This window comes from Neoarius graeffei, chromosome 2, assembly GCF_027579695.1.
Source record: "Neoarius graeffei isolate fNeoGra1 chromosome 2, fNeoGra1.pri, whole genome shotgun sequence".
Taxonomy (NCBI): Eukaryota; Metazoa; Chordata; class Actinopteri; order Siluriformes; family Ariidae; genus Neoarius; species Neoarius graeffei.
In genome coordinates this window covers 90,670,228-90,693,166 of record NC_083570.1, presented here as the reverse complement: position 1 = coordinate 90,693,166, position 22,939 = coordinate 90,670,228, and the positions used below count along the sequence as shown (strand labels likewise).

Genomic DNA, 22,939 nt, shown 5'->3' with positions numbered 1-22,939 from the left:
TTGCAGAAGGGGCAGCATGGTGGTGTAGTGGTTAGCACTGTCGCCTCACAGCAAGAAGGTTCTGGGTTTGAGCCCAGCAGCCGGCGAGGGCCTTTCTGTGTGGAGTTTGCATGTTATCCTCGTGTCTGTGTGGGTTTCCTCTGGGTGCTCCGGTTTCCCCCAAAGACATGCAGGTTAGGCTAATTGGAGGCTCTAAATTGACTGTAGGTGTGAATGGTTGTTTGTCTCTGTGTCAGCCCTGTGATGATCTGGCATCCAGGGTGTACCCTGCCTCTCACCCATAGTCAGCTGTGATAGGCTCCAGCTTGCTTGCGACCCTGTAGAACAGGATAAGTGGCTACATGTGATGGATGGATATTTTGCAGAAATGCATATTTGGTTGGTTGCAACAGAGGATCTAGTACTAAAGCAGAGATTTCCAGCTCTTTTTTCACCCATTGATTAATAGTTAGTTTGATTCGCTGAAGTACTTTCTTGGATCCTTATCTGCATCAAAGTTCATTGATGGATCTGGTTTTAGATTGGGGGAAAAGCCCGCCAAATTATAAAAAGTAAATGCAAAAAAAGAACCAACAGTGACAGGGTCAAGGCTTGACATCAAAGGGGGAGGGGCCAAAATAATTAACAGGTATTCCATGAAATCGAGTCGCACATGACCTGATGGTCAATGAGACGCGGCGTGCCGAGTTGACTATAAGCCATGTACAATGAGAGTGAGTGGAATGGCTGTTTTATTCTATCCACATTCACCAGATTTTGAGAAACAGAGCATTTTTATTTTTTGCAAATTCGATAAATAAAAATTTAGAAAATGTCTGACAATCATTTCTGCTTAGAATGTAAACAAGCCAGCGAAATTACAGTCACAATTTGTGAAAAATGCTATAATAATTTTTGAAAAATAAAAAAAGATACGTTTTTACCATCAAATACTTTTATTCCATATTTTGTTGCTTTTTTTTGTATTTTTCGGGATTTTTTTTTCAAGTAGAGTTTTTATTTTGTCCTCGGTTGGTTCATCAACACACTCAACCATTTTCTTCTTCTTCTTTAGGTTTTTCTTTGAAGGTTGGCAAACCAACATCAAGGTGCATTACCACCACCGACTAGGCTGGATTGTGGGGGGAACTATATTCTTTTAGCTATTTCTGTTTCTTTTAAATACTTGAGAACAAAGTGATATATCTGACTTGATGTGCTCCACCATTTTGTTTTTCCACTCATGGTATATGAGCTGATATCCTAGTAGTAGAGTTGCCAATCAGAGCACTCGATTGCTCATATCCAGTGAATGTTTATAGAATAATTATAGCTGTCCTTTGATACCGAAGTATATATTGTCAGCCTCTTGAAATCCATATATGGAGGAAAATGGAACAGAAAAAAAAAACACAATTTAATGTGTCTAGTTAAGATCATTAGCTTTGTGTGATCTGTCAGTTTGGAGAGACTCTAGGAAATAATACTGATTTGCCTGTCTGGGACCAAGGAAAAAAGCCATTGAGAAGTGATACATGTCACACAGATTAAAAGCTCGATAGCCAAGCATAACAGATAATAAGGATGAGTGGTTGTGACTGATGACATTCCTTTGTCTCTTCCACTACGTTCAGACTGCAACCTGAAACGACCCATATCCGATTTGTTGTGAAATCCGATTTTTTTGTTAGGCCGTTCACATTACCAATTATATGAGACTTGTATGCGATCTCCAATATGAACGGAAAACGACCCAAAAGTGTCCCGCATGCGCAAATTGACACGTGATAAGCACATCTACGTAATACTTAAACAAAAAAAAGCGCACTCTTCATGTTTAATGATTTCTTTTTTGTTTGTTTGTTTAATTATCTGGTTAGTGTTAAAGTGTGAGGTCTCGTGTGTGTTTTTGTTTCTGAACTGAAATGAAAACGTGTAGCCTGGTAACGAGGGTTGACTAGGAAGTAATGGATTTTTAAACTCTATATAGTGCACTCGAGCTTCAGTAGGCAGTCATTTGGGATACGGCCGCTGTATTACCAAACTTAATTCAGGCTTAATAATTTGCACATATTTATTCCGTCATATTAATAAACTTTTTCTACATTTTTATAAATATTTATTTAGATTGTTTATAGCCAGCTGAATTCTGCAACTTCTCTCAGCGCTGGCTCAAGGTGCATAAACACCAGTGCAGTTTGCTATGGAGATGAGGCGAGACCTGGCGATGTGGTTTTTGTGGCGGCGGCGGAACTCACACAATAATCTGATTAATGTGGGCAGCAGACTAATGAGACCGAAGGTGTCAAATTACTGGAAATTTCCAGAACAATCTTATAATATTGTAATACAGGATGGTTTAAGTTATAAATCAGTTATAGAAACTGTTTTATTTAATCAGGCTAACAGATAAACATCCAGGTCCCTACCAAATCCACCATTAGCTTGATCAATTCTATAAAAGTCTATTTAAATTCTGAAAACTGTATAAATGTTGTTGTTTTCCACCAAAGAGGCGGGATTAGCCAATGCAGAATAGTGACGTTTGTCTCTTGTTGATGACGTGTAGGTCGCATGAATGCGACCTGTCCAGTCAGACTGCAGTTGCATGTGAAAATAACGGATATACATCGGATTTAGGACCACATATCCAAGCGGCCTGGGTCGCATGTGAAAAAATCGGATCTGTGTCGTTCAGATTGTCAATAACAAATCGGATACAGGTCGCATATGGGCAAAAAAATCGGATATGGGTCGTTTCAGGGTGCAGTCTGAACGTAGTTTTCATGTCTGTGAAGCTCCACATAGACATTTCTTGAAGTAAACTCCAGAGCAGGCCCGCCAACAGGGGGGGACAAACGGGTATGTTGTCCCGCCTGGGCCCAGGAATGGGGAGGGCCCAGAACTGGGCTCTCATGAAGTTGCGATTAAATTATTTTATTTCATTTCAAAATGTGTTGATTTGGGGGAGAAATGTGCTATATTTGCATTCAATAAATGATTTCTAGATCTTTTGCCTTTATTGTCTTTGAAAAAGGCGTCAAGAACCCCCTACCACCCCAATGCAAAAATGGTTTGGTCTGACTCTTTGATTAAGGGGAAAAAAAACGACATCGTTCGATCATAGCGCTTCATAGGGGAGAGCAAGTCACACTGATCATATCAAACGCACAGGGCATTGAATCAGTTCATAACCACAACAGCTTAATAACATTGCGTTTCATATATCTGATTGAAGCTAAGAATATTCACATTAGCCCGCAATCATATCCCGCCATTTCTCAAGCGATGTGTTCTTCTCTGCTTTTCACACTGGACAGTACGCACGCACAGTATACTATGTTCGCCCCCAGCCCTGCCCGAAATCCCCTGTCCATCGCTGCTCCTTCAAGAGCACCCCAATCGCGTGATTATAGTAGACTATCCATGAGTTTAGGAAGGCATTGCGGGGGCTGTCGCATGCAGGCTTGGGGCGTAACGGAATACATTTAATAGCGTTCGGTTAAAGGATACAAAATAACAGTAACCGCTTATTCCGTTACAGTACAGGGGGGAAAGATTCAGTGAACTGGTTGAATGGTTTTTGAATACCTGTCATTTAAGGGTTGGAGTGAGTAGAGACTGGGATAAGAGAGGTGGGGGTGTGTGTGGGTTGGCCGGGGGGGTTTTGTTAGGGGGGGCCCATTCAGAGCATTTTGTCCCGGGCCCAGCCAAAGCTGTCAGCGGCCCTGCTCCAGAGTATTCAAAACAAACCCATAGGTGGCCCATTTCCTATTAATATTACATCCCTAAACTACTCTTTCAGCTCCCTGTATGGTAAATCCGACAGTAATTACTTGAAAATAATTTGCTCTAAGCAGCTCTGCAGTCTTAAACTCTTACCAGACAAATCAACCCTTAACACGCTATTGACTGTACATGAAATGCCATTATTGAAAATCATTGGAGAGAAAACAAATAAAGAAAGGAAAGAGCTGGAGAGAAAGTGGACAAGGACAGACTCCAGATTTATTCAGACAAACATTATTTTTTTCATGAAACTGTTTTACAGATGATTTTTTTTTTAAAAATCAAATCAAGAAAAATAAAGAAATACATAAATAAATAAACAAATAAAACCTGAACAAACAGAAAGGGATTCAGCCCAGAACATCAACATTTCAGCAGGACTCAGGATCAGGGAGAGGAAGAGGGAAAAGAAGACAGGCATAAAACTGAGAACACTTGTACACACTTTGAAAGAGAGAGAGAGAGAGAGAGAGAGAAGAAGAGGGAGAGAAAAGGGTTTACATTACAGTTAAGACTACAGGGGAATTATACACCCAATATCTGCAATGCAAATGGACAAAGCCACATTACTGTATTATATTACATCATCATTTTAGTACTCTTTTTTAATCTGTTGTCTTTATCTTCATCTTTACAAAGTAAAAAATATAGAGAATTAACAAAGAAGACTCTTGCAAGTATGGCCATTTACTGTAATTAGTGGGATCTGCAATAGCATTCGCAGTACTGTTATCTGTGTGTGTGTGTGTGTGTGTGTGGTAAGGATGATTAATGAATTAACAAGGTGGTACCAAACCGAGTCATGGTAGAATGGAAGGGGCGGAGCTTCATGCTGAAGCAGGACAGACACTGGACAGTGGTCAGTAATGACCTCACACACCACAAACATCACTGCATGAAGATGTCGATTGTGTGCTTATTTAAAGTCAGCATTCTTAAATCTTCTCCGCTAGGGGCTCCTAGCTAGTTTAACTAACTAACTAACTAACTAACTAACTAACTAACTAACTAACTAACTAACAAATAAATAAATAACAAGTACTACTCAGTACAGACTTGTTTCACTGAATACAGTATAACCCAACTTTTGAACTATTACGCTCATTCTTCAAATGTGTACAAAAATTTGTTTGGTTATTTATTGCAGCCACAGATATTTTTATTTCTGAATTTTCCATGAAGAACGCATTACGTCCAAGTTGGCATTATTTCTCGGCTACTTATTTTTAAGTTATTGAGCTCTGAATTAAAATCAAGTGACCAGTCAAGCAGGATCATAAGTACAAGAGTAATATAATGACCTCATGGGAAAGTAGCAGGAATTTTAACAAACAAGAGCAATATGGTTGGTTTCATGTTATGGATATCACATCAGCCCTAACCTTCACCTTAATAACTTTTATTTGTATAAATACAGAGGTGATTATAGGAACTCACGTGTGCTGATTGGTTGAGAGATTCAGACCATTTCTCGATAATCATCTCCAGCAACTCAGCAAAATGGTGGCCAATCACTTCGTCACCATAAGTGAGGAAGAATTACAAATGATGAAAGAAAATGCTGTTCCTAAAAGCACTAAAGATGAGGTGAAGATGCGATGATGAAGTGATTGGCCGTCATTTTGCCAAGTCGCTTGAGGTGATTACTGAAAAATAGTCCAAATCTCTTGACCAATCAGCGTGCGTGATTTCCAATAATCACCTCCTATTTTTATAAAGATGCTACAAAGTTTGGTCTAAAACTGTTCAAAGGTAAGGCAGAATTGTGATTTATTTTATCTATTTCAAAACAAAGTATTTTATGTGACTCGGCATAGATAAGTGACACAAGTCTGTGCACATTACATTTGCATGCCGCTTTTGAAGATAGAAATAAATGATTTTTTTTCAATGTGATTTTTTTTTAATAATCATTGTGTATTTATACTAAAACAATTATCCACCTCAGGCTCAGTGAATATTGGTGAATAATAACCTTGACTTCATCTCAGTTGTTATTATTAACTGATATTCACTTCACCTTCGGTGAATAATTGCTAAAGATGAATGGTGTTGGGCAAATTAGGACTTACAGAGTTTTGATTATCTGGACAGATTTCTAGTCAGTTATCCGGACCTATTCTACTTCACACTCTCTTTAGCTCAATGATCAGTGTCTCTATGCACTCCTGTGCATAGAGTATGTAGTATGTAGAGTTGCATCAATAAATATGTATATTCATAACAATAACAACTTAATAGTGGGTTGTGATTTTCATCAATGTTAAAATGGTAGGCAAATAAATAAATAAAGTCCCCTAGTTATACCCCTGAGAGTCGCCAAACCCCACTTTGAGAACCACTGATTTTGAGGACAGACCTGCAAATTGAATGGCAAAAGTGTATTTTCATGCCAAAGACAAATAATATGATGGAAATCATTATATATTCCCATCTAGATCATCATCATCATCATCATCATTGTTTCTCCCTCTATCCCTCACACATGCTGATAAATATCTCAGGGATGTGTGTAAGTGTGGCTCTGAGGGACAAAGACAAATACACTGTGTTGCATGCCGTGATGTAATCACTTCTGCTATCAGTAATAAAATGCACTATAATCCGTCTCCTCACTGATCAGACTCCACAGAGGGACACATCATTATGATTAAGCCTATGTGACAACATTAATCTAATTTATTAAACCCAGCACTCAGGACTGAGTCTTAGCGCAAAACATCCCCTCAAAACTGACAACTACTGTAGTTAATCACCAACTTTTTCACCTAGTCTTATGCTGGACTGTTATACACACGGATCTACCCAGAGTGTGAGTTATCTCTGTATGATGAAGGGGAGCAAAGATCTAGTCTCAAATAACTCTATTCAAAAGTGTGTGGTGGCTATTTATTTATTTATTTATTTATTCATTCATTTATTTAGTCACCATGTTGATGGCTGAGTATGGCGGGAAAATGCATTTACAACATCCATTTTTCTTAAGACATTGTCAAAATAAAATGTTGCCTGCTTCAAAAGGAAGTGGGGGGATAAAAGGGCCATAGCTAAGGTACCAAAAGCACACAGCTTGACACTGAAGGGGCCAGGAAGAGCTTTTTTGTCCCCATCCATTATTTCTGTTCAGAATGAAAGAGCATGTCGTGGAATTGTGTGAAGGGCAGGTTGAAAAACTTGACGGTGTGTCACAAATGAGGATGAACACACCACACTACTCGGGAATGGGCCTAAACTTTCACTGACACATGCAGTTGGAAAAAAAGATTGAAAAAGAATGATTGCTTAAATCCATTATTTGACTCATGTCAGGGATGATGGGATGATATAAGTTTTGGCTACTAATTGGTTTGGACACACACACACACAGACACAGACCAACATGTTTGTGCTTTTCCCCTGGACAGTGTAGTATGGTATGGTATGGTTCCTAACCCCAATTCAGAGCTAGTTGCATCCTGGTTGAGTACTTGTCTCCATTTCCTTTAAAAGTGCTCAGGAAAATTGTATGAGTTCTCAAGAGGTTCTGGGGTGATGATGCCATTTCCCACACAATGCTCAAGTTAACATCCAACACTAATGATGGTACCAATGGAGGAGCTTCATGGTCTGTTTTTCCATTACTCTGCATTTGGAATTATGTGAAGAGACCTAAAATAGCCAGTAGTAGTGTTGTTATGATTATTATTATTATTATTATTATTATTATTATTACAGGTGACTCATGTGTAACACAGTGACAACTACGTTTCAACAGTCAAAGGTTTACACCATTTATAGCTCCAAGCTTGGTGTTCTTGACGCCTTGGCACTTGACACTGGTATTTGTGGGATCATGGATTAGTTACAGTACCACAACATCACCGTACCACACTGTCCAGCGGAATAGAAACTTTTGTTAATAGAGACTCGTGGTAGCACTGTGGCAACCATCCAACAACAGAACGAAGCAGAGCATCAGCAAACAACAGCAGTATCACAAAATAAAATGCTCATCGGCTTTTTATTAGCCACCAGCTGAAAAAAAAACAAAAACCAAACAAGAACGTCACCTTCTTCTCGCCTCCACTGTGGGGAACATGCATAGGCCCATCGAGAGTCTCACTCGAGCCTCCTAAAACACACCAGAACCTCTGCTAATTAATTCTCGCATACTTCTTGTATCTCATATATATATATATATATATATATATATATATATATATATATATTTTTTTTTTTTTTTTTTTTCTTATTTAATGACATTTTACACCACCTGAAGAACCTTCTAGAACTTGGAGTCTTCTAGAAGGCTCAGGTGAGAGACTCTGGGATGGAGGCAGACATACTCTAGCGCCTCATCTGTCTGAACAGAAAAAGAAATATTTACAGCCGCAGCTTTCAAATGGCTTCAGGGGCTCTGTGGATGGAAAGAGAGAGAGGGGAATAAACGAAAAACGATACAACGAAAAGTCGGTACAGATTCCTGTCATGGAAAAAAGAGTGGGAGAATGTGGTTGCTATTTCCAGATACAGAAGGTGTTAACGCAGCTATGAGAGTTTTTACTGGTTTATATTGTTTCGAACAGCCAGAATATATGATACAGACAAAAAAAGAGAAGGAAAATAAAATAAAACAGGTGATGCAGGTTATAGTTATTGATGTTTTATTGAGATTCTGATCCAGATCATGGGGTTGGAATGGCTTCAGAACTGTGCATTACAACCGGGGTCCCTGGCAGGCCGACGGGAGATGGGGATGGAGCTACCAGATGTAGCCAATCTCGTCTTCTTTGTCGTCCTCTTCATCTTCATCATCCTCGATGGCCCCGCGGGGGCGGAGCCTGCCTCGCTTCTCCTTCTGTCTGCGCCGCCTGTTCTGTGGAGGCTCCTCCTCCTCCTCCTCTTGGTCATCAAGAAGAATGATGGCTCCTCCGCTGCCAAAATCCCCTGAGGTCTCCTGATCCTCCTCTACACACACACATACAAACAAGTGCACACACACAAACCACACAGAGATGGTGAAATAGGTTAGCAGGTGTTCGATAGATATGAAATTAGACATGACAGTGGAAGATGAATGAATAGCTAGTAGAGCAAGAAGGAAGAGTGTTATTGTTTATCTATTATCCTCTTTTAGTGTAATGGGACAGGAAAACAGCACCATCCTAAATTATAGGTCCTCTGATGACTCCTAAAGCAAGCACTGTAAAATTACACACACACACCCACACATGTCTGATATCCTTCATTCAGTCTTGGATGTCTCAAAGAGCAGTAGCGACAGCAAACATGCTATGATGTGCTCCTGTAAATGTGTTGCCTTATGTACCGCACTGAAGCAATAAACCTGTCCTCACTCATGTAATTATGGGATTGGACGGGAACCTACCACAGATTGGGTTGCCTTGTTTCCTGGAGCCTGCAATCTCATTGCCATATTTATCAACACACCAACACTGGCCTGTGCTACTGTGACACTGTGTGGCCTTAAAGTAGCCGTCCTCCGTACAGCGTGGGACATATGCTCCTAGAGGAAGGAAGGAAGGAAAGAAGGAAGGAAGAGAAGAGAAAAGAAGAAAAGAGAAAAATTCTTACACATTTGCAATATGTGTGGTGGTCTGGGTGGTGTAGTGGTTAGCACTGTCACCTCACAGCAAGAAGGTTCTGGGTTCGAGCCCAGCGGCCGGTGAGGGCCTTTTCTCCTCGTGTCTACGTAGGTTTCCTCCAGGTGCTCCAGTTTCCCCCACAGTCCAAAGACATGCAGGTTAGGCTAATTGGTGGCTCTAAATTGACCGTAGATGTGAGTGTGAATGGTTGTTTGTGTCAGACCTGCAATGACCTGGCAACTTGTCCAGGGTGTACCCTGTCTCTTGCCCATAGTCACCTGGGATAGGCTCCAGCTTGCCTGCGACCCTGCACAGGAGAAGCGGCTGAAGATAATGGATGGATGGATGGTTCAGCAACATGCTCTGCCATTTTGTTTTTCTCTACTCACGGTATATGAGCTGTTATCCTAGTAGTAGAGTAGCCAATTTGAGCATGCGACTGCTCATATCCAGTGAATGTGGATAGAATAAAACACATTATATTAATAGTATGTGAGGTTCAGTTATTATTTTACAGAAACATCCAGTAGAAATATCTTTAAAAGGGCTGCTTTTCACCTACCGGTACATTGTGTACATTTTAGAGCCTGTACTGTTAAACTTTTACTTAAGTAAAGAAACTGCATCAGTACAACCCCGATTCCAAAAAAGTTGGGACAAAGTACAAATTGTAAATAAAAACGGAATACAATAATTTACAAATCTCAAAAACTGATATTGTATTCACAATAGAACATAGACAACATATCAAATGTTGAAAGTCAGACATTTTGAATTTTCATGCCAAATATTGGCTCATTTGAAATTTCATGACAGCAACACATCTCAAAAAAGTTGGGACGGGTCAATAAGAGGCTGGAAAAGTTAAAGGTACAAAAAAGGAACAGCTGGAGGACCAAGTTGCAACTCATTAGGTCAATTGGCAATAGGTCATTAACATGACTGGGTATAAAAAGAGCATCTTGGAGTGGCAGCGGCTCTCAGAAGTAAAGATGGGAAGAGGATCACCAATCCCCCTAATTCTGCACCGACAAATAGTGGAGCAATATCAGAAAGGACTTCGACAGTGTAAAATTGCAAAGAGTTTGAACATATCATCATCTACAGTGCATGATATCATCAAAAGATTCAGAGAATCTGGAAGAATCTCTGTGCGTAAGGGTCAAGGCCGGAAAACCATACTGGGTGCCCGTGATCTTCGGGCCCTTAGACGGCACTACATCACATACAGACATGCTTCTGTATTGGAAATCACAAAATGGGCTCAGGAATATTTCCAGAGAACATTATCTGTGAACACGATTCACCGTGCCATCCGCCATTGCCAGCTAAAACTCTATAGTTCAAAGAAGAAGCCGTATCTAAACATGATCCAGAAATGCAGACGTCTTCTCTGGGCCAAGGCTCATTTAAAATGGACTGTGGCAAAGTGAAAAACTGTTCTGTGGTCAGACGAATCAAAATTTGAAGTTCTTTATGGAAATCAGGGACGCCGTGTCATTCGGACTAAAGAGGAGAAGGACGACCCAAGTTGTTATCAGCGCTCAGTTCAGAAGCCTGCATCTCTGATGGTATGGGGTTGCATTAGTGCATGTGGCATGGGCAGCTTACACATCTGGAAAGACACCATCAATGCTGAAAGGTATATCCAGGTTCTAGAGCAACATATGCTCCCATCCAGACGACGTCTCTTTCAGGGAAGACCTTGCATTTTCCAACATGACAATGCCAAACCACATACTGCATCAATTACAGCATCATGGCTGCATAGAAGAAGGACTGAACTGTCCAGCCTGCAGTCCAGATCTTTCACCCATAGAAAACATTTGGTGCATCATAAAACGGAAGATACGACAAAAAAGACCTAAGACAGTTGAGCAACTAGAATCCTACATTAGACAAGAATGGGTTAACATTCCTAGCCCTAAACTTGAGCAACTTGTCTCCTCAGTCCCCAGACGTTTACAGACTGTTGTAAAGAGAAAAGAGGATGTCTCACAGTAGTAAACATGGCCTTGTCCCAACTTTTTTGAGATGTGTTTTTGTCATGAAATTTAAAATCCCCTAATTTTTCTCTTTAAATGATACATTTTCTCAGTTTAAACATTTGATATGCCATCTATGTTCTATTCTGAATAAAATATGGAATTTTGAAAATTCCACATCATTGCATTCCGTTTTTATTTACAATTTGTACTTTATCCCAACTTTTTTGGAATCAGGGTTGTACTTCTACAAGCGTTTTTTTTTTTTTACGCACAAGTACACTGCAACCCCGCTATAACGAACTTCTTGGGAGATGTCCAAATAGTTCCTTATACCGAGAGGTTTGTAATACTGAAATGGACCCAGTAACACTCACTCTTACATAAAACAAGACCAACTGTGTTTAATTTATATTTACACTTAATTCACTTACATATTCACGAAGTAAAGGAAATATGTTACCCTTTTATACATGTCATGTAAATGAGGTGGATGGATGTAATTGCAGAAAGACTGTTTATTTACAAACAGGCAGGCAAACAGATCCAAAACATAATGTGAAAGCAGAGTAAGGAAACAAGCAAGGGTCACACAAGGCAGAAACACAATAGCCAAGGCAAGAATGAAAGGCAGAATCCAAATTATACAAAACAAAGTCAAAACCAGAAGGGCAATACAAAGACACAAGGTACAGCGTGTATACTTCACAAAGTCTGTGTGGTTTCAGAGTCCTTATAAGCGTGCTGTGATTGTGCTCTGATCAGGAACAGGTGCATGGCAATTAGTCCTCATGAGCTTGAGCACAGTGTGCACATGAGTAGCAGTTTGAAGTGAGCTACTGCATATGGACATGACACAATGTCATTAAAAATAATGCCTAATGGTTAGTGAAATAGCTTTGGGACCAAAAGGTTGTTGGTTCTATTCCCTAGACCAGCAGGAATGGCTGAAGTGCCCTTGAGCAAGAAACCTAACCCCCAACTGCTCCCAGGCTGCTCTGGGTACGGTATATTGTTCATTGCTCTGGATAAGAGCATCTGTTAAATGTCTGTAATGTAATAAAAATAATGTGAATATTGTAAACTTTCAGTTAGTAAACGTATGATACAAGTATCCCATCAGTTTTACTTGCTGAAGAAACTTGTAATCCTGGACTGCTTTAATTTTCGGCACACTCTCCTTATCACAAATTTCTCCTTCCGAGTCACTATCGCACTTCACTGACTGAGTTAAAGGATCACAAATGGAGGCGATGACTTCTTCGTCTGTTATGGAAATGATGGAGGTTACCAGAATATCCTTGTCAGTGTCCACCCACTGACTCGCTATGTTTTCAAAATTTTTACTGTTCCGTTCATTCACATGTTGCAAATCACCAATGATATCAGCAGTCATTTCATCCCTTATTGATCATTTGTTCACCATTCTCATTAATTGTTAGTGACTGACACCTAAGTGAGGTTCATTAAGCCCTTTTTATGGCATTAACACATATTGTTAATTTGACTGCAGACTTGATTACTTATTATTTGTCTCTGGTGGGAAAGAGGAACACATGGCTCAGTGATTTTTTTTTTTTTTTTTTTGGAAGTCTCTGACTCATTGTCATTAAAGTCAGGGAACATGCTACTGCAGTAAAGGATGTCTGTACTTTTGTGATCTCTGCCTCAGAAATGCTCCAAAAGCGAGTGGAAAGCCTACGCAGAAGAGTGGAGGTTATTGCAACAGAAAAGGGGGAAGAAATCTGGAATGGGAACTTTAAAAAGCACATACAAGTGTTAGAGTAAAACACTGTACTAGTATAAGTTTTAAGAAGCCATATATGTATTTGATCAAAATCATGTTTTCTAAGATCCAGTTTGAGAAATGTAGTCAGTCTGTAGAAAGATTAAAAAAAAAAAAAAAAACTTGTTAGCCAAGTGTGATTTTCTGAGTGACTTTATATGTGACACTCAGACATAAGCCTAATCAGTTCAGTGTGTAATCAGAAACCTGCTATCAATATACCCATGATACTCCAGCAGCAACTCAGGTTGAATGCATGTGTGTATTACAGCGCCCTCCACAATTATTGGCACTCCTGGTTAAGATGTGTTAAAAGCCTTAAAATAAATTCAATTTTTATTGCAGAAGCATAATCTCACACTGAAAATTGTAGAAAAAATGTAACCCTTAACTCAAGTGAATTAAAAAAAATCCCTGACTAAGAAATAATTATTTTTCATAAAATCACCTGTTCCACAATTATTGGCACCCATAACAATTCCTAGGAAATAAATGTAATTGAAGCATTTCTGTCATTTATACTGTAGTTTATAAAGTGGATCAGAGTATCTAGGAACCTTTAATTAGTAATTCATCACATCCTGTTTCCCTGGGATATAAATATGATGTGACACAGAGGCCTATTTCTCTTATCCACTCTTCAACATGGGAAAGACAAGAGAACACACCATTCAAGTAAAGCAGATGTGTGTCGACCTTCGTAAGTCAGGCAATGGCTACAAGAAAATAGCCACTCACCTACACCTGCCCATATCTACAGTCAGAGGAATCATCAAGAAGTTTAAAACAACTGGAACAGTGGTAAACAAGCCTGGAGGAGGATGCAAGTTTATCTTGCCACCACACACAGTGAGGAGGATGGTAAGAGAATTAAAAAGTTCTCCAAAGCTCACTGTTAGAGAATTGCATCAAAGAGTAGCATCTTGTGGTCACAAAGTCTCCATAACAACCATCAGGCGCTATCTACATGCCAACAAGCTGTTTGGGAGGCATGCACGGAAAAAGCCTTTTCTCACTAACAAGCATAAAGGTAAACGTCTGGAGTTCGCTAAGTGGTACTGGGACTTCAACTGGGACCGTGTGCTTTGATCAGATGAGACCAAGATAGAGCTTTTTGGCAACAAACACTCTAATACATCACAAAAGATGAGTATGCGGAAAAGCACCTCATGCCCACTGTGAAGTATGGGGGAGGATCGATGATGCTGTGGGCCTGTTTCTCTTCCAAAGGCCCCGGGAACCTTGTTAGGGTGCATGGCATCATGAACTCTTTGAAATACCAGGACATTTTAAATCAAAATCTGGTGGCCTCTGCCCGAAAGCTGAAGACGGGTCGTCACTGGGTCTTTCAGCAAGATAATGACCCTAAACATGTGGCCAAATCTGCACAAAAATGCTTCACCAGACACAAAATCAAGCTCCTCCCATGGCCATCTCAGTCCCCAGACCTCAACCCAATTGAAAACCTGTGGGGTGAGCTGAAGAGAAGAGTGCATAGGAGAGGACCCAGGACGATTTAGAGAGATTGTGCAAAGAGGAATGGTCGAATATCCCTCTCTCTGTATTCTCCCATCTTGTAAAATGTTATAGGAGAATATTAAGTGCTGTCTTGTTGGCAAAAGGGAGTTGTACAAAGTATTAACATCAGGGGCACACATGATTTAATGTAAAAGAATTATTTCTTAATGTGGGATTTTTTTCCCACTGAATAAATGCACTTGAATTAAAGGTTGGATTTTTCTCTTTTTTTGCATTGTTGTCCTGTATTATTTAAAAAAAAATGAATTTATTAGAAGCCTAAGAACATATCTTAACGAGGGGTGCCAATAATTGTGGAGGGCGCTGTGTGTGTGTGTGTGTGTGTGTGTATATATATATATATATATATATATATATATATATATATATATATATATATATATAAAAGGTTGTCATCCATTTATCCTTACCTTCTCAAGCAGTGCTCTTAGCAAAACCTGCAGATGGCCAAGTATTTCTCTATTCCAATTTGGCAGACACATAGCTGTGACTGCGGAGGTCTTTTGGATATTTTCTGCATGACTTCCCAGTTCAATCCTTATATCTGATGACCTTTGCATGTGTGGATGAAAGGAGGTTTAAAAAGATGCCTTCTTTAAATTTTTGTTTTTCTTTTTTTGTATTTCCCCATTTTACTGAGAATGGAAAGGAAAATGGATATGAAGCGTTTTCCCAGGCATGTATTACTGATTCATGTATTAAGCAATCTACAAAAACACCATTGTGACATAAATTCAATCTGCCATATTACAGTATTATATCTGAACTAAAAGCGTTGTCGTTTTTTATACCTCCTGCTGCTTCATCAAGAGGGACCACAGAGACATGTTTGGCCTGCATTGCGCATGAGCCCGAGCAGGATGGCTGCAGCAGATTCTGGGCCTTAGGCAGTAGATATCACTAGCGCTGATTGGATTTCACTGTCTAAACTGTGACTCCCACACACTCACCCATATTAATGCACACTCAGGCGGTTGTTTTTCAGCCTGTGTTATGGCATGAGTTATGAAGCAGTTATGATTGTACAGGATTATTGATGCCTGTTGGGCCGAATGGGACCCGGGGCAGGAGCTTTGGGTGAGGGTGTCAGCTAGAGTGCACGTTATTGATCGCAGAGGAAAATATCAAGTGTGGAAGCACATAAATCACTCTGAAAGCCATTACGATTCAAATCAATTATAGCCCCACTTCTGTGAGGCTTCTGCAGCAAGACATGCATGAACACACACATCCACACATGTGTAAGTCCACACACACACACAGTTGGTTGCTTTTTGTGGATGATGTAAATTAAAACCTGTTCATTATTTTGGATGAAATAAATCTTGGGCTTAATGACTGACCCACCTATGAGAGACTTCCGTCGGCTTTGAGTGTGAATCCTATTTATTTCATTCTGACAGGGCAGACCTGGGGAAATGAGACACACACACACACACACACACACACACACACACACACACACACACATTAGCAAATCTATGCAAATACATTTAGTTAGTCTTATAAATGTAGCCCACTTGAAGTAAAATTACTTTATGCCCCACTTTTTCTATTTCGATCAATTTCCCTCCATTTCTCTCGCTCACCATCTGGTTTCTGGAAGCAGTAGCACCACTCATTGTTGGAAAGCTTCCCATCCTTAAAGGAATCACAGGAATTGAAGAGTGGGCGCATACACAGCTCGTACTTGTCCAGATAAATGGCGCTGAGCTCTGACTGATCGAGCAAGAGGTCATAGTTCATGTCCAACTTGTTGAACATCCAACCAAGAGAGTCTTTACAGATAGGGAGGATGCTGGTGTCAAAACCTATAGTAGGGAGAAAGGAGATTCGTTCTGTTGTAATCATAAAGACTGTCCCTAGAACTCTTAATTGCAGTAAAATCATACTGACCAGCCTTTCCTTTCAACACAGCGAGTCACTGTGTCCGAAATCACTCACTACTCACTATATAGTGGGCTATATAGCGAGTTTGCCATTTTGAAGTGCTGTCCGAATGTATAGTGAGACTTATTACACCCTATATAGTGGACTCATAGTATCCCACAATGCATCACGAAAAGTAGTGTACAACCAATGGTCACTAAACAAGCAATATATACACCATCATGCATTGCGGTCACGCTGAAAGAAAAAAAATGTGTAGGGAGTGAATGGACGGAGGAAGAAACACATTATAAACAGACATTCAAGTACAATTAAAAATAGTCTGAGAATAGAAAATAAGCTAAAATAGAATAAGACAGATAAAATACAGGAATAAAAGTTACAGTGCAGAGCGAGGAATTAATCAAAAGCCTAAAATTTGATTTAATAAAAGGCAGCGGCAAAGAAAAAAGTATTCAGCCTTGATTTAAAAGAACTGAAAGATGCAGCAGACACAAAGTACTTTGTATTTATTAATGTGGGAAATACGCTCAGTATAATATGGATTTATCATTTTGAAAACCCACCAGCCGACTGATCTGGCAGGCTTTAATTGTGCGACAGTAATGACGTACGGTAAATAATGGCATGGTGGAGTAGTGTCCGAAAGTGTTTTTTTTTTTCCATTTTAGCAATGAACTCACAATATAGTCCTCTATATAGAATTTCCTATATAGTGGTTAGGGAGTAGTGAACAAGTGAGTGAGTGATTTCGAACACAGCTACTGTCCTGACTGTCCTCTAAAACTGCAATTACTATTAATCCGACTTTCCAGCGTCTTTCAACTATAAATGGTGTCTAAACATACAAAAGCCTCACAAACACACCAGAAATGTACAAAAGGTTATGTGCTTACGTCCTTGACCGTTGTCACTGGCAGAAATCTTCAGATCTCGGTTGGCGTCCATGTGCAGCACACCGAACCAGTCCTTCAGTCGAGACGCCAAACTCTTCAGATCAGCATCAGTGCAAGCTGTACACACATACACACACACACACACACACACCTTGTCAAGCTATGAAATCTCATTATTTTATTATCTGTAACAGAGGCACAAAACAAATTAGTGTCCCATCTCAAGCTGGTTACATGCCAAAGTAATGAGGAAACACAAAAGTCCTGACTCTCAGCTTTTTTTTTTTCAATTTGAAAATAATCTGCAGATGAAAGCACAACAGTTCAGTCATGTACTGCTGAATGCATGGAGATGGAAAAATCCAGTAAACAGCTTTGGAGAAATACCTGCAGCAATCAAACATGCCATGTACTGATGGAGCACAATAAAACCCAACATCATAAACCGAGCCTCCGCCAGTCTGCCTTCCATTACATTTCACCTGTCTGAGCTTCACTTTCATCAGCTGATGCGAACCATACTATTCAGAAGTGCAGACTTTTATTGGCTATTTGGGAAGAGTTCATCTCACACAGTTATCAGTCAGAGATATAAAAATAAAAAAAAGAAAGATGAGCAATAACACTATGGTCTGAACTGCAGAACAGACAACAGAATTGGACCCAGTGCAATAAAGAAATGGAGTGTGAGAGTGTATGAGGCATCTCAAAGCAGCAGGCAATACAATATACCAAAATGTAGCAGCTCTTGGGGGAAAAAATGAATAAAAGCTTTGAATGTTTGGAAACATCCATTCAATGATCTGCCCAGGTTGACTTGAACTTTACTGACAGACAATTAAACAAGCATTTTGTGAGTTCTGGCCTCATTCTCAGGTCGTGAGGTTATCACTGTCACAGTCTGGTCCAGTCCAGTCCATCCTTGCCTGAGTTTGTGGGACTTCCACGCTGGCTCCAGGCCGGATCCGGGACAGGAATTCAGTCCTGCCTGGCTGAAGGCCATTTTCCTGAAATGGCACTCCCACACCTGCTGCCATTCTGCTCCCATCAGCCAGGGCCTTTTTAAGAACTGTTTGGAGACACTCCAGTTGCCAGACTGTCTCTTGTAGACTTTCCTTGTCTTGCTACAGCCCTTTGGTATTGCGGCTTCTTGATTCCCCTCTGCCTGAATTGTTCCTTGTTTTTTGCCCTGGTTTTACCTGCCTGCTCTTTTGGATTTGCTTCTTCTGCCTGGATTTCCCTTGTGTCTGTGTTCTTGGGTTTTTGTGAAGATTTTTCTGTCCTGTTTTTGTCCCTGACTGTGCCTACCTGCTCCTCCGTGTTTTTGACTTCCTGGCCCGTTCTTTGACCACTGATTTTTGCCTGAGCCGTACTGTACCTCTGCACTTCATTAAAGATTTTCTCTGTACACTGCCTGTTTTGAGTCTGCTCTTGGGTCCTCACTTCACCTCAGCTCGCCATTTGACAATTACTGCTGTTCAAAACATGTTTGTTCAAGTTATTCAGTACAAGTATGCTCTTGAGATACTGGTGGGTTTCTGTCCGCCTGTTTTAAGCATGTATTGAAGAAAAAAACAGCAAAAAGTGAAAGTTGGTATACTAAAACATGATATAAAAATTGATGACAGTGGATTTATCAAATAGAGTATCATATAATTAAAAACAAATGGGGATATTTAGGAAATGTGCATCATTTGTATTGAAATTCAGACTATTTCTCGATAATCGCCTTGAGCAACTCGGCAAAATGGCAGCCAATCACTTTGTCACCGTAAGTGAGGAAGAATTACAAATGATGAAAGAAAATGCTGTTCCTAAAAGCACTAAAGATGCTACGAAGTTTGGTCTAAAACTATTCAAAAGTAAGGTGGAATTGAGATTTATTTTATCTATTTCAAAACAAAGTATTTTATGTGACTCGCATAGATAAGTGACACAAGCCTGCGTGCATTACATTTACATGCCGCTTTTGAATTTTGAAATAAATTATTTTTAATCTCATCTCATTATCTCTAGCCGCTTATCCTTCTACAGGGTCGCAGGCAAGCTGGAGCCTATCCCAGCTGACTACAGGCAAAAGGCGGGGTACACCCTGGACAAGTCGCCAGGTCATCACAGGGCTGACACATAGACACAGACAACCATTCACACTCACATTCACACCTACGGTCAATTTAGAGTCACCAGTTAATCTAACCTGCATGTCTTTGGACTGTGGGGGAAACCGGAGCACCCGGAGGAAACCCACACGGACACGGGGAGAACATGCAAACTCCGCACAAAAAGGCCCTCGCCGGCCACGGGGCTCGAACCCGGACCTTCTTGCTGTGAGGCGACAGCGCTAACCACTACACCACCGTGCTGCCCTATTATTTTTAATATGACTTTTTATTCTTTTTTTTAATAATCACCCGTGTATTTATACTGAAACAATTATCCGCCTCAGGCTCAGTGAATATCAGTGATTATTGTATGGCACGAGCTACTTCCGGTAAAATCGTTCACTCTGATTGATTCCTTGGTGGGCAGTATTTTCCCGTAGTGCCCATGGGCGATTATGGACTTTCTTTCCAAGGCACCAGCTTTCAATGTTGCAAAAACAAAAATAAAATGAAAAAAAATATTACTTGGAAATCAAAATGGAATAAAAAAATGGCCGAAACACAAAAGACAAACAAAAGTCACCGAGTTATTCAAAAATGAGCAATGAACAGCGTTCAGAAACTGCTAACTGCTAACAGAAATTCAGTTTTGAAGCCGCTAGCCGTTTATTCTGCACGTGTGACTCAACTACGTTACGAATATGACGTGACTGAAAGCAGTGTCATGCCTCATTATAATGCTGATCTATTTTAACCTTAGAAATAAAAAAGCCATATAATAAACTCAATAACCTCACTTGTTTGGTCTTTATGGGAAAATATCAGACCGAGGTCTTTTTGTATGGACCGAGCCGTACTGTCAAGACCTCGAGCTGATATTTTCCCATAAAGACCTCATGCTTAGTTAAGACTGTAACAACCTTGATTTTATCTCTCTGTCTGTTGCCATCCTCACAGTTGAGGGTTGGCAATCCAGGAAGTTATCAACTAGCTTCCCTGAATTTTCTTGGGTGATTATGGCACACCAGAGGGACCCAAACCCTCATCTGGTGGCAGGTACACAAATACACCTACTGTATGGACAATTTAGAGTAGACAATCAATCTAATCCACATGTCTTTGAACTGTGGGGGAAACTGGAGCACCTGGAGGAAACCCACACAGACACGGGGAGAACATACAAACTCCACACAGGAAGGTCCCCCTTGGCCATTGGGCTCAAACCTAGAACCTTCTTGCTGTGAAGTGATAATCCTCACCGCTACAACACCTTGCTGCCCGTCTCTGTTATTATTCACCAATATTCACATTGCCTTTGGCAAATAATTGTTAAATAACAGCAGTTCTGATATTAGTTCTGGCTCAAATGCAAATCACAGGTTTATATTAATTCAGTTTTATTCAAATATTTTTGTATAGCTCTTTTAACAATGGGCATTATCATAAAGCAGCCAATCCAGATATAAAATTTTCATTTCAATTTACTCCTATTGAGCAAGCCAGAGGCTATAGCAGCAAGGAAAACCTCCCTAAGATAACAAAAACAGGAACCAGACTCAAAAGTGAACCCATCCACTTCTGCGTGATTGCAATGATGAATCATTTCACTTCTATAACTTTAGACTACATCTTCAAGCAGTGCTAAGTGTATTGAAAGGAACTTGAGTATGAATATCATTAGAGTTTTAACTTTAAGTTCCTTGTATCAAACAAAATGCTAATTATTAAGACCTCTTTCTCACATGTTATCATTTCCATAGTAACAACTTGCACAGGAACTTGACAAAGAAAAGATGTGTGTGACTGGTGATATGGTGATGTTTTCTGTAAGATAGTTCTGTGATATGTTCAGCATGATTAAAGGGAGTCTCCAGTGTCAGCGCTTTGTAATAGTTAAGAGGTAACGCTGTAACTTTAAGTTTTCCGCCACAGGAAAGTCTTCAGGATTTAGCACTGTGTGGTTTATCCGTAACGTGAAAAGCTGCATTTGTTTTGTCTTATTAGCTTCAAGAGAAAGAAATAACGACTGGCTGGTGAAGGATGGACTATTTATAGCTGCTATCAGTTTATTTAATTCCTTATATACAGTGGTGCTTAAAAGTTTGTGAACCCTTTAGAATTTTCTATATTTCTGCATAAATATGACCTAAAACATCATCAGATTTTCACACAAGTCCTAAAAGTAGATAAAGAGAACCCAGTTAAACAAATGAGACAAAAATAGTATACTTGGTCATTTATTTATTGAGGAAAATGATCCAATATTGCATATCTGTGAGTGGCAAAAATATGTGAACCTCTAGGATTAGCAGTTAATTTGAAGGTGAAATTAGAGTCAGGTGTTTTCAATCAATGGGATGACAATCAGGTGTGAGTGGGCACCATTTTATTTAAAGAACAGAGATCTATCAAAGTCTGATCTTCACAACACATGTTTGTGGAAGTGTATCATGGCACGAACAAAGGAGATTTCTGAGGACCTCAGAAAAAGAGCATTGTTGATGCTCATCAGGTTGAAAAAGGTTACAAAACGTTCATGTGAGGAAACCCACCAACATCCCAGAGTTGAAGCTGTTCTGTATGGAGGAATGGGCTAAAATTCCTCCAAGCCGGTGTGCAGGACTGATCAGCAGTTACCGCAAACGTTTAGTTGCAGTTATTGCTGCACAAAGGGGGTCACACCAGATACTGAAAGCAAAGGTTCACATACTTTTGCCACTCACAGATATGTAATATTGGATCATTTTCTTCAATAAATAAATGACCAAGTATAATATTTTTGTCTCATTTGTTTAACTGGGTTCTCTTTATCTACTTTTAGGACTTGTGTGAAAATATGATTATGTTTTAGGCCATATTTATACAGAAATATAGAAAATTCTAAAGGGTTCACAAACTTTCAAGCACCACTGTAATTCACTGTTCACACATCTACCAGTAAAGAAAGAGAGAGAGAGAGAGAGAGAGAGAGAGAGAGATTAAGGCAGAAACACTGGCACACAGAAACTAGAAATGAGAGGAAAAAAGTGAAGGAAGATTTGATCAGCTTCCTGTCCGCGTTCTGTTTCTGCGTGGAAGACAACCCAAGGTGTCTTTTGTGTACTGGTATGAGAGAGTAAGACGAATGGAGACAGGACTTCATGTGCACGAGTGTGTTTCTTATTCAGTATCTGATCAAAGCTCACACCAGCTGTCTCATACATAAATGCCTCCAGGCCAAGCGTACACTCATGTTGTGACCCTGTTTGCTGAATTCTCCCTTTCATCCTTCTCCATTGTCACTCCTTCCATCCTGCTGCCTTTTTATACCACAATATCTGGATTCTGTCCCTCCATCTTATTCACATTCCCAGATTTTCACAATGGGAATTGTTCTGGAGTTGAGGTA

General features: G+C 39.9%; 1 protein-coding gene across 3 annotated transcripts in view; it reads right to left on the bottom strand.

Annotated features, from left to right (window-relative positions):
- Window positions 1-8,051: 8,051 nt before the first annotated feature.
- The window catches only part of spock1 (SPARC (osteonectin), cwcv and kazal like domains proteoglycan 1), a 699,184-nt gene continuing 684,296 nt past the window's right edge, over window positions 8,052-22,939 (bottom strand). For 2 of the 3 annotated variants that reach the window (XM_060915187.1, XM_060915188.1), the window contains 5 exons: window positions 17,450-17,566; window positions 16,253-16,474; window positions 16,011-16,073; window positions 9,137-9,274; window positions 8,052-8,715 (listed from right to left, as the gene is read on the bottom strand). In XM_060915187.1, the coding sequence (XP_060771170.1) occupies window positions 8,510-8,715; window positions 9,137-9,274; window positions 16,011-16,073; window positions 16,253-16,474; window positions 17,450-17,566 (746 nt within the window). In that variant the 3' untranslated portion in view covers window positions 8,052-8,509. The remainder of the gene's footprint in view (window positions 8,716-9,136; window positions 9,275-16,010; window positions 16,074-16,252; window positions 16,475-17,449; window positions 17,567-22,939) is intronic. The other variant, XM_060915189.1, reaches the window with a different exon arrangement.